Source organism: Ctenopharyngodon idella, chromosome 3 (genome assembly GCF_019924925.1).
Source record: "Ctenopharyngodon idella isolate HZGC_01 chromosome 3, HZGC01, whole genome shotgun sequence".
Classification (NCBI taxonomy): domain Eukaryota; kingdom Metazoa; phylum Chordata; class Actinopteri; order Cypriniformes; family Xenocyprididae; genus Ctenopharyngodon; species Ctenopharyngodon idella.
Window position 1 is genome coordinate 43,465,162 of NC_067222.1, and position 14,558 is coordinate 43,479,719.

Genomic DNA, 14,558 nt, shown 5'->3' on the forward strand with positions numbered 1-14,558 from the left:
ATACACGTTTATAAAATATTGTACTATTCTCTGTCAGTTGTTATATAATTTATTATAATTATGTATAGTTATATAATTAATTATAAAACATAATTGTTTTTTGTTTTGAGTTGTTGCTAGAGCATTAGGCTGTATACAGGCTTGTGTCATTTGTTTTATGTTTGTAAAAAAATATATATATATTTCATATTATATCACTCTGCAATGAGGTGAAATTGAATGTCCTTTTAACTTTAAAATTACCTTGGACATTTATGAATTACATTTGAGTCATTTAATGATTTATGTGTTTTTTTATGTTTCATTTGAGTGAGGCAACTACTCTGTTTATCCTTTCATAAAATGATGTGTGATGTATGAACTATATGCAGTGTGTTTTAGGCTTTCAGTTTTGTTGGTGTAACTCACAGGATTGTATTGGGTTTATATGATGCTGGTGAGCAACGTACGTTGAATACAGAAGATGGTCCTGCAGAAGCTAGATATTTTACTTCATAACTTGTAAAATATGGATATGTTTTTTACACAAACGCATCACTTCTATTCAGAAGGCCTTTATTAACCCCCCCTGAGCCGTAGATAAATGTGGATGGAGGCACTTTCTTCAGCTTATACTTGTGACCCCTGTTCACTGCCATTATAAAGCTCGGATGCGTTAGGATATTTATTAAAATATCTCCCATCGTGTTTATCAGAAAGAAGAAAGTCATATACACCTAGGATGCCTTGAGGGTGAGTAAAGCTTGGGGTAATTTTCATTTAAAATCATAGTACTCACTTACATTGGGCCACAATAAACATGGAGTCGCTTTCATTCCACATCTGTTTTCCGGAAACCCCCGAATGAAGTTCGGCTCGTGTTCGGCTCTGCGAAGTCACTGTATGTAAACAAGGTCAAGTATTCGCTGCAGTCTTCATTCTCCACTGACTCACCAGACGACTTTCTCTTGCAAAGGGACCATCCAGCGACACAGCACACCTCCCGCAGGTACAGCGATGAATGCATAGAGACATATGCAGCTACGCATGTTGAATTATTTACTGTATGTCTATTTCTTGCAAACCCTTTGCAGCATGTTGTTTTCTCATATACGCTCCGTCATGAAAAGACAGCATGGCGTTGTTTACATACTCTCGCACTGTGAAGATCATGCAAACGATGTTGTGTCGGATTGATTTGAGAATCTCATTCAAGGGCATTACCTCATCAGTATACATGAATGATCTTGTGCAGTGCAGCAAAGTCATGTGTCTCTTCCTGTATTTACTCAGCAGGTCTAGACTGCCTGTCAGCATTACAGTGCAGTCATAACATTTCACAGATTTTCATTATATTTATTCATTATATCCTTCTGAACTCTAGTATTGCTGCAGATATTTGAGACTATTATGTGGAGCTAATACAATCCTAAATGTGTTGTGAAATATGACTAAATACCAATTATAATTATTTGTAGTATCATTCCTGAGGACAGACAGGTGAGCCCTAAAAAAAGGATCATCTAGCATCCTATATAAATGAGATATAAATTCCTCAATCTATGCTATTTTTAATGGCTCATTTAGTTTACAATACGACATACTGTAAATTAACAGTCTTTCAAAGCAGTATATACTTCCTCTTTGTCTATGTTTGTTAGCTCTTCTACCTTGCTAACAGGAGTTTCATTGGATAATCCTCCACCAGACTGAATTACAGACTGCTTTACGTCACGTTTGCGTTCATCCCCAGATACTTATAGGCTATTCAAATGATGGACATGTAGCTTTTGCATAGATAGTTATTTTTCACAATGATCTTAATGTCTAAAATATGTTTGTTATGCGTTGTACTGTTTTTAGTGGCATTTGCTGATAACTCAATTTTCACTTGACAGATGATAAAATGGGTGGAAAAAACAGCAAACTGCTCTGCAAACACCCACAGCACTCATAGTGGAGAATTTTGCATAGACAAGCACCACTTACTATCTTCAGAAAATGATAAAATCTAGTTTTGTTGTCATAGAAGAAGTAGGATACTTTTAAAAAATAGCATTATGGAAATAATGTACTTTAAAAGAAAATACTTAAGTGTGAACTGAATGTAATGTTTTCAAACACTTAATTGCAATTAAATAAAAATGTAGTATAGTTAAATTTATATCAAATGCAATTATTAAATGCAACTTATCAGTTTTTGACCCACTTAAGTAGGATCTTAAGTTCATCTTTATATGTAAGTTCATAATTACTTCTGTTGTCTTTGAAATATGGTTAAAGTTACTGATGAATAAACTGACAAACATTTATAGTCAACTAAAGTATATACTTTAATGTCATTTCTATTGAAATTTGCATGTCATGAATTTAAATATTTGAAATGATAAATTTACAATAGAGTACATTTAAAATATATTAACTTTAAATAGTTAAATAATATTCGATAACACACTAGAGTTAAAATTATAATAAAGTACTTTACATGTGATTTATTATGTTAGTAAACACATCAAAATAAGTGCACTTCTTTAAAGCATGACAAGCAAAACAATGATTTAAAACATACTTTACAGTAAAACTTTTAATTTGATGTTCTTACAAAGTGCACTTTTTAAAAGTCTACTTAAGTGTGTTAAGAAACAGTCATGAAAGTGTCTCTTTAAGTACACTTAAGCGGCCTTTTATTTCAAATTAAATTTCATAATATTATATTATATATCTGCAAGTACAGTATTTTTAAACAGTATACTTTTAGGATTTGAAGTACACTACAAGTGCACATTCAATACAATTACTTTTTCACAATGGTTTAGATCATGTGGTCATATGTTGTATCAACATTGAACTCCTGAAGCTTTGCTTTATTTAGGTCAAGGGCAAGGTGTGACTGTTTTGGTCATTAAAATCAGTCATATAAATCTTAGTGTTTAATCATTGATCTGTTGTGAAAGTCAACATGCTGTCTGCTATGTTTTTCAGTGGTATAAAGTAGGCTTGTGTATCACTGAGGCAGAAAGCTTTTGTCATTTCCTGTTTTCTCTGTTGTTATTTTCTCTCATGAAGGATTTCTGTAAGCACCAGCCATGATGATGCAGTGTCTTCAGTTTCTGGTTGAACCAACCAAGAATGTTGCAGAGAAGTTTAAGGTACAGTACTTTTCATATCTTGATAGTCTGAATGGCTTAAAAACATTGATGTAAAAAGAGGCACATGAATCTGTTTATATGAAAAGCTTTGACATCAGTTGGCATAATAAAGTTTGTCCTTCTTTTCTATCCTGTAGTCCAAAAGTGAGATAAACTTTTTGTAACTGATTTCATTAGTTGTGAGTCTTTTAACAGGAGACAAAGACAGAGAAAGTAGATCACACATGAGCTGCATTTTAATCAAACACTGTCCTTGTTTGTTTGCCGTAGCCTTCATGAACAAACTTAACTGCCTGATCTGACAACAGCCTTGAAATAAAGTCTCAAGTAGTCAAACTTTTGACTGTCGGCATAATGTCTGGTCCACATTACACCTTACTGTAGCCAAAAACCGTCTACACGACAGGAAGAGAAAGTATTACTGACATGAAAAGAAGCAAATCACAGTTTGTTTTGTTGTAATGTGTCGTTTAGGGACAGGGGATTTCTGTCCATCATAAGTAAACTGCACAGATTGATTAATCAGATGAATTTGTTTTTTTTGTGTTTAATAAATAAGAAATATCTTTAATAATGATTTTTTTGCGTACAGGATTTTCGTAAGAAGGTGAAGAATGAGAAGAGAGAACCGCTGGACGAGAGCCAGCAGTTCATTGTGGACCTCGCCAAGGATCTGGGACGCGTCTGTCAGGTACAGCCACAGATACAGGACTAATACACTGATGAATCAGATCTGATGGATGAATAATCACATGCAGAAAAAATTAGGCAATTTCAGAATTTAAAGGAGTCATGACATGAGAAATCAAATTTGCCTTGATCTTTTGACATATAAGAGTGTACCATTAAAACATCCTGCAAGTTTCAGAGCTTAAAACATCCTCTTCATTATAAACAAAGCATTCAATCAAGCTCCAAAAATGGATCGTTTTGATATTGCGGGATTTGTGATGCCACACGGGCAAATACATTTGCATATTCCTGCCTCCAGAGCAAGACATCAAGGCCATCAGGCCCCACCCACTGGTGTTCAGTCACTTAACGGCTGACATTTACCTACACCAGATGTGGGCGTCACATCGCATAAAAAACCATTATAATCACTGATGCTGTCTACACTTATACAGTTTACAGATGTGCGTTCATTTTCTGACATAATCCAACATGCTTGAGTCTGTGGACGACAAGACAAATGGAAGAGTGAAAGAATGTTCGCTTTGACGCGTCTAGTTTAAACAGCTTGTTTGGATGGTTTTCACTGTGGTTTCAGTGTGATGTTGGTCATGCAGAGATGAGCTCATGAGTGTCACATGTGTGTGTGTCTTCTCTCCTGGTGGTCACAGAGGTCAGAGGTTTTGGAGCACGTCTCAAAGAGTGAGGATGTTTGGCCCACTCTCTCCTGCAGGGCCTTCATTCTGGAGTGGGCATCACTGCTAGAGAGCAAGGTGAGATGTGCATTTATACCTTTTCACCAAAATGCTGCAATTAAATGTGATTTTTGACACCTTAAAAAGCTGTCTGTGTAGATTTAGTCACAAAATATTGTTGTAACAGAAAAGACCAATGCAGACTGACGGCTGGCCAGAGAGCAGCGACTGGAAGGACCTGGCTCTGAGCAGTGAGCAGGACATGGAGAGCGCCAAGAGACTCATCCTCACCTGGACCAAAGACCTGAGGGCCCAACCTGAGGTACTCACACATCAGACTGGATCTACCACTGCCTCTATTGTTTTCTGTTTGACCCTATAAAGCCTACTGAATCATTTCTAACAGGGTTCAGATACTATAAAATGAAATTCCAGGAGATCAAGGACTTTAAGCACTACTTTTTTTTGGGGTTTGAAGGACTACAATCAGAGATCTCACCTATCAAACAATTAAAGTTTGAATCTCAATGTTTCATACAACTTAAAACTTATTTAATAATATGTATTAAATACAAAGTTTATAATGGCTATTATTGTTCAGTAAATAATCATTTATGTTGTTGGTGTACTTCGTTGCACTTTATTTTACAGTATGTGTACTTGTACTTACAGTCATGCTACAGAATCCATCTGAAATTGGAAAAGAAAGCATCTCTTACTCAAAAACAATTGTATTAGCCTACTTATATATATATATATATATATATATATATAAAATGAAAGATATTTGTATTTTGTATTTTTAATTATAGGCCTAAACCCAGCAAACACAGAGCGTTCCCTATTTGGTTCCTGTTTTGTTATATTTTGGGAACCGAAAAATGTTCTAGGAACATTCTTTTTTCCCCCCAACCATAAAATAATGTTCCCAGAACATTGCAGGGTATTTTTAAATAACCTAAAAAATTTAGGTTATTATTCAATTTCCGGATAACCAAAAACCAACCATAAAAAAGAACGTTCTGGGAACCAAAAATTGTTAGCTGGTACTGTGGGTAAATCTTCGATTTAGGGGCAATTCATAACTAATGAATAATAATAACTAAATGTATAGTAAGAAATAGCAATGCTTTCCTTGCAAACACCACCACCAACAAATAAATAAAATGACAAAAACATTCGAACATTTCTAACAGTGTTTAAGAGTATCATATCTTCATTTATTTTCATTTTACTGGCAGGAAATTGATGTGGTTGGTAGGCCTAATTTGCATTTGAATTAAAGGTCATGTTAAATGTCATCTTCCAAAGCAAAACTACCTACCTAATTAACTACTTTAAAAAAAAAATTCACTTTTATGTGCACTTATTTTTATTTTATTCACATTATTTAGAGAACCATATGTTCTGCTTGTCATAAAATTCGAAGAAAAGAAAAATGAAATATATAATAATTTTTTTTCCATTTGCTGCCATCACTTTTTTTAAAATTAAATGCTTGGGAGGAAAAACAATGGAAATTTAAATTCATAGTACTCACTTACATTTGGCCACAATAAACATGGAGTCGCTTTCATTCCGCATCTGTTTTCCGGAAACCCCCGAATGACGTTCGGCTCTGCGAAGTCACTGTATGTATCTAACAGGGTTCAGATACTGTAAAATGAAATTCCAGGAGATCAAGGACTTTAAGCACTACTTTTTTGGGGTTTGAAGGACTACAATCAGAGATCTCACTTATCAAACAACTAAAGTTTGAATCTTAATGTTTCATACAACTTAAAACTTATTTAATAATATGTATTAAATACAAAGTTTATAATGGTTATTATTGTTCAGTAAATAATCATTTATATTGTTGGCGTACTTGGTATTGAGAAACAGCCTGATGGGGGTTTATCAATGACTTCAGGTTATATAGTTAGGCCAGTAGGTGGTGGTGACAAGGTACTGACTAAGACCATTCTTAGGCCCTGTCCCTAATGGCACACTGCATGTGCACTTTCAGTCTTGTGGACTTACAATGGCCGCTGCGTGCGCGTGTCCATTAAGTCCACAAGACCGTAGGGTGTCCCATTCGTCATTTAAGCTTAAAGAAGGGTGCTCGTGAGCACGCCCTTTGCGGCTGCTATGCGCCCTCGATGCGCACTTCTGCTGAGCCAGCAAGACTGTGAGCTACGCAGAGGACTTTACCCGGCAGTCAAAGCGGCATTACGTTGTGAAAATGCGGACTCAGAGTAAGACCGTGAGGGTTTAGGGTGCCATTTGGGACAGGGCCTAATTTAGTAGACCACTAAGTTAGTAGGCCATTCATTAAAAAAAGCTTGCTCATTTGAACTGATTTTTTTTCCCATGAATATGTGACCCTGGACCACAAAACCAGTCATAAGGGTAAATTTTTTGATTTATACATTATCTGAAAGCTGAATAAATAAGCTTTCTATTGATGTATGGTTTGTTAGGATAGAACAATATTTGAAAATCTGGAATCTGAGGGTGCAAAAAAATCAAAATATTGAGAAAATCGACTTTAAAGTTGTCCAGATGAAGTCCCTAGCAATGCATATCCACTCACAAAAATACACTTTTGATATATTTACAGGTAGGAAATTTACAAAATATCTTCATGGAACACAATCTTTACTTAATATCCTAATGATTTTTGGCATAAAAGAAAAATCGATAATTTTGACGAATACAATGCTACAAATATACCCGTGCGACTTATGACTGGTTTTGTGGTCCAGGGTCACATATATGATTGACCTAAAGAATGAAAGCTGTATCATATACTTGGAAATATATGAGCAATATCACGCTGATACCCATGCGAAATGGCATAGCTTTATCAGACGGACTGCAGTTATAAAGGGTTAGTTCACCCAAAAATGAAAATTCTGTCATTTATTACTCACCCTCATGTCGTTCCACACCCGTAAGACCTTCGTTAATCTTCGGAACGCAAATTAAGATATTTTTGTTGAAATTCGATGGCTCAGTGAGGCCTCCATAGCCAGCAATGACATTTCCTCTCTCAAGATCCATTAATGTACTAAAAACATATTTAAATCAGTTCATGTGAGTACAGTGGTTCAATATTAGTGTTATAAAGCGACGAGAATATTTTTGGTGCGCCAAAAAAACAAAATAATGACTTATTGGATCTTGAGAGAGGAAATGTCATTGCTGGCTATGCAGGCCTCTCTGAATATTTTTTTTTTTTAAATATGAGCTCCATATTCTCACTATATCACACATACTATATGAGCCATAAAAGCCTGATGTATCAAATATGATACTCAACAAAAAAACACATTTGCAAACTTTCATGTTTTTTTTAAAGGTTGACATATTAAAAATGGACAGATTTCATATATGTCAGTCTTTACAGGGTTAAAGGAATGGTTGAAAAAATGTCAAAACTTTTAAAATGTGTGGAAAAGGGTGAGCTTCCTTTGTATTCAGTGGAGAAAAGTATCAGCATACAGTTTTTAAATGACATCTTCAGATCTATATGCTGTTAGTTTTTGAATATTATATTTTTTCACGAATAGTTGCATGTCAGTTGCACTGAGTGGCAACATTTGCGTCATTTCTGTGTGCAGCAAAGTGTCTGGCCTGGAGAGCAGGTGGTGGCGGTTTTGGATGACTTTGAGAATCACTGGAAAAGAGGTCGGATGGCCACCCTGCAGTCGGCCGTGGAGCTGGTGTTCTGGACACTCATCAACAAAGAACTAGACAAGGTATGAAGAAAGTGACATTACAGGAACTTCAGAGGGGACAATTTGCTTTATAGTAACACAAAACCTTTCTGATTTATCTGTGTATTCAGGAGAACATTCCCCAAAAGTGGCTCATGTGGAAGCAGAGGAGCCAAAAAATAGGTTAGATCATCTCTTCAGCGTCTTGAATATCATGAATCTAAAAAGTTATCAAAGGTGCTATAAACTACTTTAGCCATTGTCAGAAAACCTGAATATGTTAAAGGCAGAGAGTGTTTCTGATTGGCTAAAAATGTGTGTGCTGCTCCCCTGACATGTGATGCGCATGTAAACACGGTATTTTAACGTCCATATAAACATTACAGTTGAATTGTATTTATTTAGATATAGAAATATGTTTGTGTGTCTGTCAGGTGGTATATATTATGCATGGTATTAAAAAATCTTCCTGACAGCATCTTTATTTTTAATATTTTTAGCTCAATTCTATTTCTTGTTGTTGTTTTTCACTTAGGTGCCACCCCATATATTCCTCACATAGGTGAGTGACTTTGTTAGTGCTTCTCTTCGGATCATCTGAATATATTCCAGACAGCTTTGCAGTTATAGGATGGATTGAATATTAAAACTCACTATGAACTTGAGCTAATTATTGCTTTTGTTGTTTTTAGTGTGGGACTGGATCTGTGATGCAGGAGGTAAGACGTGTAAGACATGTGCTCTGATCCAAAACCTAGTGACTACAAAGACAGCTGCCTTTGAAAGCATCATCCTAACTGTAACAGAACCTCATAAATGTGCAGCACCTATATTTGCATCATACAAGTAGCATTTCTCCTATAAAGCATGCAGGAGACTCAACTCACATTTGATAAGATTGTGAGTTGAATAGACACACTACCGTTCAAAAGTTTGGGGTCGTTAAGATTTTTTAATGTTTTTAAAAGAAGTCTCTTATGTTCACTGCATTTATTTGATCAAAAATACAGTTAAATTATTTAAATATATATTTTAAAATGTCATTTATTGCTTTGATGGGAAAGCTGAATTTTTAGCAGCCATACCAGCTAACAAAAAAAACTTACTAAAAACATTTTGCAAACATTCCCACGAAGTTATGAAAACTTTATTCTCAATTTTCAAAATGTCCAGTTTTTATTTATTTATTTATTTATTTTTTTTTATGTTTTTGGTTATGGGAACATTCAGTTTCATCATTTTGCAAACATTATGCAAACATTATTGCAAACATTACTTTGAATGTTCTCTAAAAATTCTAAAACAAGTAACATTTAAAAAATGTTAGATGAACCTCTAAAACATTTTGAAAAAAAAAAAAAAAAAAGTTTCATTTAGATGTATAAGTAATGTTTTTGTTACACATCACACACAAAAGCTGAGTAAAACTGATGTTTTCTAGAACTATTTACTTGTATTATACCAAAAGATATCAAAATACTATTTGAAACCAAAAAGTAATCTGCCATCTTGTCACAGTGTGTTATTACATACAAATATACATACTGGTATATGTGTGATGCTGATAGAATTTGGCCTACATTCTAAATAGAGTCTGAAAAGAATTATAGAATTAGAATTTAGATCTAATTTTGTCTAAAGGCCCTGATACACCAAGCCGACTGGCCCAGTTTTTTTGGTGTGTTCCTAGTTTGACCCCGTCGGGCATTTTTTGGCCAATTCAGCATGTTGAATCGGCATCTGTCAGTGAGAGAGATCACTCTGATTGGCTGTTCAGCTTAGCGAACGAGTCCGTGCATGAGAATACAAAGCATAAGAAAGTGATGAAAGCGACCAAAGAAGTCAAGACAGAACAGACAGAATTTTACATCATTTTACCTGAGCATTCGAATCCGAAAATATTTTCATAATAACATGAGCTGACTGGAATGAAGAGAGTGATCAGCATGATTATCCTTCTGGGGTCTGAGGGTTTTTGGGGCCCTGGAGAAGTTTTGACATGCCCTGACATTTGTGCTTTTTTCAGTTGCTTATAAACATTAATGGCAAAAGTATTCAGCACAAACTAGGCTACCAAAATATGTGAGCAACATGTATGCACATGTTTGTATTTTGGAGATAATAACATTTATGTGTGGTTATTGAAAAAAAAAAGTCACTGAAATAAGGCCACAAGGCTTCTGAGTATTGGATGTTGAAGCTTAGAGTTCTTGCTTCAAAATGATGTGAAAATCATCCTGCCTACTTATTCACATAAAACAATGTATTGATTTAAAGTTTGTAAGACACTTTTTGTTTAAAAAGGCAATATGCATTGGGGTGTGAATGATCATGAATAATTCTGTGATTCACACCCGAGGAGACAATGATCGGCATAATGAGCCGCATAATGAGTGGCATAATGTGCCTTTCAGTCAGGTATGTGAGAGGGAACTACTGTTGTATTATTGTTAATATAATGTCCATGAGAAAGTGATGAAAGCATGCAAAGAATTCAAGACGGAACAGACAGAATTTTACCTAATTTTACCTGAGCATTCGAATCCACGAACATTTTCATAGTAACATGAGCTGACTGGAATGAAGAGAGTGATCAGCATGATTAATATATAATATGATAAGCATGCGCTGCTTTGTTTATGATTTGTAGCTATATCTGCAGTTCTAGTTTTGGTTTATTTTTTTGAAAGACAAATATAGACTATTGATATAGGCAGTTATTATTTCCTTACACTCAGGCGCAGAACACATGTGTTAGTTGACAGTCAACTTTAGTCCTTTTAGTGTGTTCAAGCGCAGCTTTTAGGCCTAGATGCAGTAGACGTGGGGTGACAACACAGTCAGCTTTCGTCGCCACTAGTTCTTTGACATCAACTTGGTGTGTCACGGCCTTAAAGATGGTATCTTTCAAACTTATGTATGCTTTGTATTGAAAGCATGGCATTGATGACTTAAAATGCTGCCTACATTGAAAACAAAGCCATTTTGTTTGATTCATAGTTTATAAATTGTTTCATTGATAACACATTAGTCTTAACCCTCCATTCATTCCATCATAGTGGAGGTGACCCTTGACCTGGACACGGCCAATCCTGACCTGCTGATCTCCGAGGATGAGAGGCGCATGCGTTGTGGTTTCAAGCGCAAAGACGTGCCCAATTATCACCAGCGCTTCGACGGTTGGTGGTGTGCGGTCGGATCCGAAGGCTTCGCCTCTGGCCGCCAGTACTGGGAGGTGGATGTTGGAGAAATGGACTGGCGTATCGGCGTGGCGAAAGAGTCAGCCTTACGAAAGGGCTTCAAGTCCCTGAACACCGACACTGGATACCTGACCCTGCGACTGGAGCGCGGCACGGAGCTGAAGGCCCTCACCGTCCCCTTCACCGCCCTGCCGGCCACCTTGATTCCTCGAAAGGTCGGCGTCTACCTTGACTTCGGCAACGGCCAGCTGTCCTTCTACGACGTGGAGAACCGCTCTCACATCTACACCTACAACGAGACATTTGGCGAAAAGCTCTTCCCGCTGTTCGGAACGGTGGAGATCGTGAAGGACCTGGTGATCAGATCACCTGGGAACAGGAGCCACTGCCTGTGTCCCGGCATGTGCCTGTGGGGTTGAGACCACAGCACCTCCAACCAGAGCCCAGTGCTTAATCTCTAAAACAGTGGTTCTCAACCGGTCGCAGCCTAAAAATGTTACCTTTGTTCAGAGAGAGCAGGGGGAAAAAAACATGCAACAAATACATCTTTATATACAACAATTGTATATCCAACTTATTTTGCAATGCGAATATAGGGTTGGGGTAAAAAAAACAACTTGGGATTCGTTTTTTTCCATGCGCGATAGCACTTGTGTGCGCTAGAGACAGGTGTATGGACCCTTTTCAGAGACTGTGATGACAGGTTTCCACTGTAATCAACATCGCAAATCTAATTTTCATATTTTCGTTTTAAAAATATAGTATATTTAAGCAATATCACACGTGTAGCAGTGCAATATGGCTGTATATTAGCACGGCTATGACTCGGCCGTAGGTAATCACAGCCATGCTGATATACAGCCATATCACACAACTAAGAGTGTGATATTGCATTTATACAACAGTTCAATGGCACAAGTGTGTAAGTAAATAAGAAATAACAATGGAGTGTCTTTAAAAACCCTATTTTGTGCAGAACTACTCCAGGGCTGAAACTGGTAGAATATCGCACGGCTGGAAAAGGCTGTCAGCCAATCAGATTCGAGAACCAGAACAAACTGATGTATTTATATTTATAACATTATAGTTTGTGTTATATTACCTTGGCAGTAAATTACAGAAAACAAATAAACGCTGCTGCGAGGGTGTTTCTAATACAACAGCTGAGGGAATGATGGAAAATTTGACACCTTTTGCTCTTCTGACTGCTTTAATCAATCTCTCTATATTTTTCCCTTTTTGGAAAGCTGTGGAAACTCTATCACAGGTTTTTTCTTTTGTTATTGGAGCAAATGGGAATACAAAAATTATATTTGCTGTCGTCTCCCGTTCACTATAGAAGTTTACCCAAGTATGACAACTTCCACTTCTGACAGCCCCGGAAATGTGAAAAGGGTCCATATATTGAAGTTCAAAAGACAATTAGAATCCACTCAAGCTTTGAAGACAGTTTTCTTCTTCGATCAATACATGTTAATCATTTTGTGTATTGTTAAGCATTAGCATTTCATAGCAAGATTAAGTCTTTGATTCTAAGGACTACTTTTTGGCAGTAAACACATACTGTGTTGGGTCGTTTCATGTAAAAATGTATAGTCTTGAAGCAAAACCAGTTGAGAACCAGTGTTGTAGACTTCATTAGCATTAGATAAACCACTGGGCCATATTAGTCGGTCAGTTCTTAGTGACTGACAGCGATCCATGGCGGTCAAGACCAATAATTTCATCAAGGTAGTGTACGATGTCTTTCAGCTACTGCTTCTGTGGTACTTTTGAACCTGCGTCTGTCTGCACCTTATTATAATAGTGTTCACCTGCTCTGTCTGCACTTTCACATTCATCTGACAAACTGAAATCACGAAAACGCACTTATGTGAATAATAAATGGAAATAATTCAACCCTGTGTGTTCACCCTTATTTATCTGTCAGATGTTACTCATTTGTACTTTATGTAAAGATTACATAAACATGCATTGTGAGATAAATTTACTACAGTAAATTTTATAGTTAAAATTGTCTTCAGAGTTTATTACTATTTAGGCATTGGTAAAAAACAAAGCATAATTAAATTGAGTGAATTAATTAAAATTAAAATGTATTTAAACAAAATTTTAATGTATTATACCACAAAAATGCACAAATACATCTTCATATTAATTATTTATTAATTTTATATAAATGTATAATTTCCAACGGAAAAGATGCACAACCAATATGCAATAGGCAGGATAAATGGAAAATTATTAAACTGTTTTTAACAAAAACAAGCAGCAAGTACAATAATACAAAACAAATGTTAAGTATATATAATGCATTAAAAAAACTATACACCTTTTGTATTCCCGGACCCGGTGGAAACTAGTAAGATTATAAAACAGTCACAACTTAATATTTTTCAAATAAAACCATATTGTATATAATCAGTAACTTCTCATTGTTACCATGTTTTTACCATGCTATCACTTCATTCACCCCCTTTTTATGAATTAAAAAAAATGAGAAATTCTTTGAAATGTCAAATTTTTCAAGAACTACAGCAAAAACTAGCATGATGCAAGAAAAAAAATGCAAGAGAAAACCGTTGAGAAAAACCTTAAAGGGATAGTTCACCCAAAGTCATCCTTTACTCACACTTGTATAACCTGTATAAACACAAAGGAAGATATTTTGAAGAAAGTTTGTAACTAGGCCTCTTTGGGCACCATTGAGTTCCATAGTAGGGGAAAAATTACTATGGGGCCTCAGAACTGTTCAGTTTCCCACATTCTTCAAAATATCTTCCTTTGTGTTCAACAGAACAAAGAAATTTATACATGTTTGGAACAACCTGAGGGTGAGTAAATGATGACAGAATTTTCATTTTTGGGTGAACTATCCCTTTAAAATGTGATTTATGATAGCAAAACTTGCATTTATGTATGTAAAAAAAAAAGTGCAAAATGAAACTCAAACGAACGCAGTATATTTGCGTCACAGCGCGCTGCACGACGTCATCTGTGCGCGACTCAGAGCTAAATGAAAGTTGAGTGAAAGATTGTTGATGTAGTTATGAGTGCCGTTCATCGGGCGCTAAAGAATCACTTTGGATTCGACAAGTTTCGCTCTCAGCAGCAGGAAGATGCCGTGAAAGCAGTGCTGAAGGGTGACAATGACACATTTAC

At 36.0% G+C, this 14,558-nt stretch overlaps 2 protein-coding genes across 2 annotated transcripts in view; both read left to right on the forward strand.

Annotated features, from left to right (window-relative positions):
- Positions 1-799: 799 nt before the first annotated feature.
- On the forward strand, positions 800-13,295 carry si:ch211-120g10.1 (E3 ubiquitin-protein ligase TRIM21). The gene is made up of 10 exons (XM_051886189.1): positions 800-988; positions 3,046-3,128; positions 3,721-3,819; positions 4,472-4,573; positions 4,683-4,817; positions 8,101-8,238; positions 8,328-8,379; positions 8,732-8,758; positions 8,889-8,915; positions 11,256-13,295. Exons 2-10 carry the CDS (start codon positions 3,066-3,068, stop codon positions 11,813-11,815), a joined length of 1,203 nt encoding a protein of 400 aa, XP_051742149.1. The 5' UTR covers positions 800-988; positions 3,046-3,065; the 3' UTR covers positions 11,816-13,295.
- A 1,068-nt stretch (positions 13,296-14,363) lies between these two features.
- Positions 14,364-14,558, forward strand: part of recql5 (RecQ helicase-like 5) — a 28,523-nt gene continuing 28,328 nt past the window's right edge. Inside the window, exon 1 of the mRNA XM_051886175.1 lies at positions 14,364-14,539. Coding sequence (XP_051742135.1) covers positions 14,446-14,539 — 94 coding nt within the window. The 5' untranslated portion in view covers positions 14,364-14,445. The remainder of the gene's footprint in view (positions 14,540-14,558) is intronic.